The sequence below is a fragment of the Cebus imitator genome, unplaced genomic scaffold (genome assembly GCF_001604975.1).
Source record: "Cebus imitator isolate Cc_AM_T3 unplaced genomic scaffold, Cebus_imitator-1.0 Scaffold197, whole genome shotgun sequence".
NCBI lineage: Eukaryota > Metazoa > Chordata > Mammalia > Primates > Cebidae > Cebus > Cebus imitator.
The window spans coordinates 1,701,567-1,705,539 of record NW_016107512.1 but is presented as its reverse complement, the minus strand read 5'-3'; the positions used below and the strand labels follow the sequence as shown (position 1 = coordinate 1,705,539).

Sequence of the window (3,973 nt, the reverse complement as noted above, 5' to 3'; positions counted from 1 at the left end):
TTTTTTTGAGATGGAGTCTTGCTCTGTCGCCCAGGCTGGAGTGCAATGGCAGGATCTCGGCTCACTGCAACCTCCGCCTCTCGGGTTTAAGTGATTCAAGTGATTCTCCTGTCTCAGCCTCCTGACTAGCTAGGACTACAGGCCCATACCACCATGCCCACCTAATTTTTGTAATTTTAGTAGAGATGGGGTTTCACCATATTGGTCAGGCTGGTTTCCAACTCCTGACCTCAGGTGATCCACCTGCCTCGGCCTCCCAAAGTGCTGGGATTACAGGCATGAGCCACTGCGCCCAGCCTATTTATCCATTTCCTGTGATCAAAACATAAGCCTCCATTATGTAGTTGGGCATAGGAAAGATTTTCATCCATTGAGGTGAGGTTCAGGTGTGGTGGTGCATGCCTATAATTCTAGCTACTGGAGAGGCTGAGGCAGAAGAATCACTTGAACCCTGGAGGCAGAGGTTGCAGTGAGCCCAGACCATACCACTGCACTCCACCCTGGACGGCAGAGCGAGACTCTGTCTCAAAAAGAAAAAAAGTGAGGTTCCAGGTGTGTATATTAAGCTACTCAATCAAATTAGTTTACTGAATTGCTACAATATATTCAATATTGTGCTTTATAATATGGAGGATGATGTCTCTGTGCTTTTGCTTATGCTTATCTTTGACTTAAAATTGTTTCCTATTCCAGCCTCATCTGTTAAAATCCTGTCTTCCTTTCCCTCAAGAGCCATCTAAAGATGACAACTTTGTCACAAAGACTTTCATGATCTCATAGCCACAAATTTAGCACTTCCTGCTATAGCATTTTGTATCTTTTTTATGGCATTTATTTTATTCTGTCTCGTTATGACATAACCTGTCTAATCCCCAATTATATATTGTAAATACCTTGAAGGAAAGGAGTCTCTATTATCTTTGGTGCCTGGTGTTTAATATTTTATTAAATACATCCAAGGGAAGTTTTTGGTTTCTGCCTTTACTTCAAGAAGAAAGTGGTAGAACAGACAATAGTTTTTCCATTTTCATGGGTTACTGAGTAAAGAGGCACCATTTCACCATAACAGACATAAGAGTGACAAAAAATAGGCCGGGTGTGGTGGCTTATGCTTGTAATCCAAGCACTTTGGAGGCCAAGGCGGGTGGATCACCTGAGGTCGGGAGTTCGAGACCAGCCTGACCAACATGATGAAACCCCGTCTTTAAAAAAAAAAAGAGAGAGACCAAAAATAAACCTTCATGTGTTAAAAAGAAATTAGCCTGGCATGGTGACGCAAAGCTGTAATCCCAACTACTAGTGAGGCTGAAGGAGGAAAATTGCTTGAACCTGGGAGGCAGTGGTTGCAGTGAGCCCAGATCGCACCACTGCACTCCAGTCTGGGTGACAGAGTGAGACTCTGTCTCAAAAGAAAATGAAAATGTTGTGTTTAGGGGGACAAGTACAGTAGATATATGGTTTAGATGGTGCAGTCCAATATGGAAGCCACCAGCCACTTTGTGGCTTTTTAAATTTAAATTAATTAAAACTAAATAAGCCTGGCCAACATGGTGAAATTCCATTTCTATTTTTTAAAAACAAAAATTGGCCGGGCATGGTGGTGCACACACCTGTAGTCCCAGCTACTCAGGAGGCTGAGGCATGAAGACACTCATTTGAACCCAGGAGCAGAAGTTGCCGTGAGCCAAGACTGTGCCGCTGCACTCTACTCCAGCATGGACAACAGAGTAAAACTCAGTCTCAAAAAAAAAAAAAATGGCTGGAGGCGTTGGCTCACGCCTGTAATCCCAGCACTTTGGGAGGCCGAGGCAGGCAGATCACAAGGTCAAGAGATGGAGACCTGGCCGGGCGCGGTGGCTCAAGCCTATAATCCCAGCACTTTGGGAGGCCGAGGCAGGCAGATCACAAGGTCAAGAGATGGAGACCTGGCCGGGCGCGGTGGCTCAAGCCTATAATCCCAGCACTTTGGGAGGCCGAGGCGGGTGGATCACGAGGTCAAGAGATCGAGACCATCCTGGTCAACATGGTGAAACCCCGTCTCTACTAAAAATACAAAAATTAACTGGGCGTGGTCGTGAGCGCCCAGCTACTTGGGAGGCTGAGGCAGGAGAATAGCTTGACCCTGGGAGGCGGAGGTTGCAGTGAGCCAAGATTGCACCACTGCACTCCAGCCTGGTGACGGAGCAAGAATCTGTCTCAAAAAAAACAACAAAAATTAAAACAAATCCAGCTTTTCAGTTGCTTTAGCCACATTTCTTTCGTTTTCTTTGTATCTTTTTAGCCACGTTTCAAGCGCTCAATAGGACATGTAGATAGGCTATTTCTACCACTGTAGAGATAATAATCCTAGAGTAGCCAGTTAATACTATGGGTTGTCAGGTAGAGATATAAGATCTATGTGAACGGGAGTGGATATAGGTTTCCTCTTGAATGGAGGAAAACTACTGGAGTACGCAAGAGTGGAGCTCATTGAACCATCCAACCACTGAACCAACGCTTTCAGCTTTTTCCACAGCCCAAATTCAGGGTTTCCCCACCAATGTCCACTTAATATTAATCCCAGTGGGTGCCTGGTGTCACTCATAGGACTTGTGGGAATAAACATCTTTACCATTTCACTGGCTCTGGGCCAAGTTAAAGGTGTCACAGAAAGGTTTTCTTTACTGGGAAATTTTTTGGAGCCAGAGTCAGGATAGGAGGTGACATTCTCTTCCTGGTGCCCATTAGAGGGAGAGGTTTTCAAGTCTGCTACCTCAGGCCCCGCCTTCCACAAGTAGTCTTGTGGTTATTGGAAAGACAGAGGATGGAAATAGATATGTTAGCTGCTAAGAGGCAGGATAGAGCCTGCCCCCTCAGGAGAAGGTTATAAAGTGGTGATTATTTCTCTAATAGAGGTACTTGGAAGGCTCCATCGCACCTGAAGACAAAAGAAGCTGCTCATTGCTGCCTGGGCCTCCGTTTGCCAGAGAGTTACACATCGAAATTGTGTCTTCTCCCCACTACAGCACTAATGGAAATTATGACAGTGTTCTTTACCAGTACTTTCAGGTACCCAGGTTAGCGACCTAATCTTTTAAGGAGGATAGCATCTCAGCCTCATCACATTCCTTCTATCCCATGCCTTAGAACCAGGTACCCCAGAGGCCCTGGTTAAAAGAAGCCACATTTTAGACAGATTGTGGTAGGTGCCTCTTGGTATATCAGGGAAGTCCACGGAAGAGAAGTCTGAACCATGAGGTTAATTTGGGCTCTGCCACTCACCTGTTTCTGATCCCCCTTTTTAGTCTACCATTTCCCCTAGCTCATCCTAAGTCTGACTTGTTCCTTGGAAAACTGTGTGGGATCTCTGGGTGGGCAGTAGACTCAAGAAGTAGTCTGCATGTTGGGGGTGGGCATGTGATAATGAACACATGCTCATTTCTCCCATTATGAGCTGACCAGGGCCACTGCTGTGTTGCAGGGTAGTCCAGGAACGGGATGTTATGTGTGTGCCAACAATTGGGCAAGTAGAGATCCTGGAAGGAAGTCCAGAGAAACCGCCCAGGTATGCAGCTGCCTTCTATCCTATAGCTGGGATCTGTAACCTGCGTGCATGAGTTCTGCAATCCCCTCCCTCCAAATTGTGTGTAATTTGTGCCTAAGAGGATTTTGTTGTCGTGTACTTTTCTTTCTTTTTTTTTCTTACTTTTTTGTTTCTTTCTTTCTTTTTCTTTCTTTCTCCACCTTTCTCTCTCTCCTCCCCTCCCTTTCTTTCTCTCTCCTTCCTTCCTTCTCTTACTCCCTCCCTTCCTCTCTCCCTCCCTCTTTCCTTCCTTCCTTCTGTTCTCTTTTTATTTCTTTTTCTTTTCTGACTTTGTCACCTAGGCTGTAGTGCAGTGGTGTGATCTTGGCTCACTGCAACCTCTGGCTCCTAGGTTCAGGTGATTCTCCTGCTTCAGCCTCCTGAGTAGCTGGGATTACAGGCATGCGCCAC

General features: G+C 45.8%; 1 protein-coding gene across 1 annotated transcript in view; it reads left to right on the top strand.

The window, feature by feature from the left end:
- PEX6 (peroxisomal biogenesis factor 6) overlaps positions 1-3,973 on the top strand; it is a 16,302-nt gene that overhangs the window by 1,578 nt on the left and 10,751 nt on the right. The window contains exons 2-3 of the mRNA XM_017547306.2: positions 2,893-3,056; positions 3,461-3,544. Coding sequence (XP_017402795.1) covers positions 2,893-3,056; positions 3,461-3,544 — 248 coding nt within the window. The remainder of the gene's footprint in view (positions 1-2,892; positions 3,057-3,460; positions 3,545-3,973) is intronic.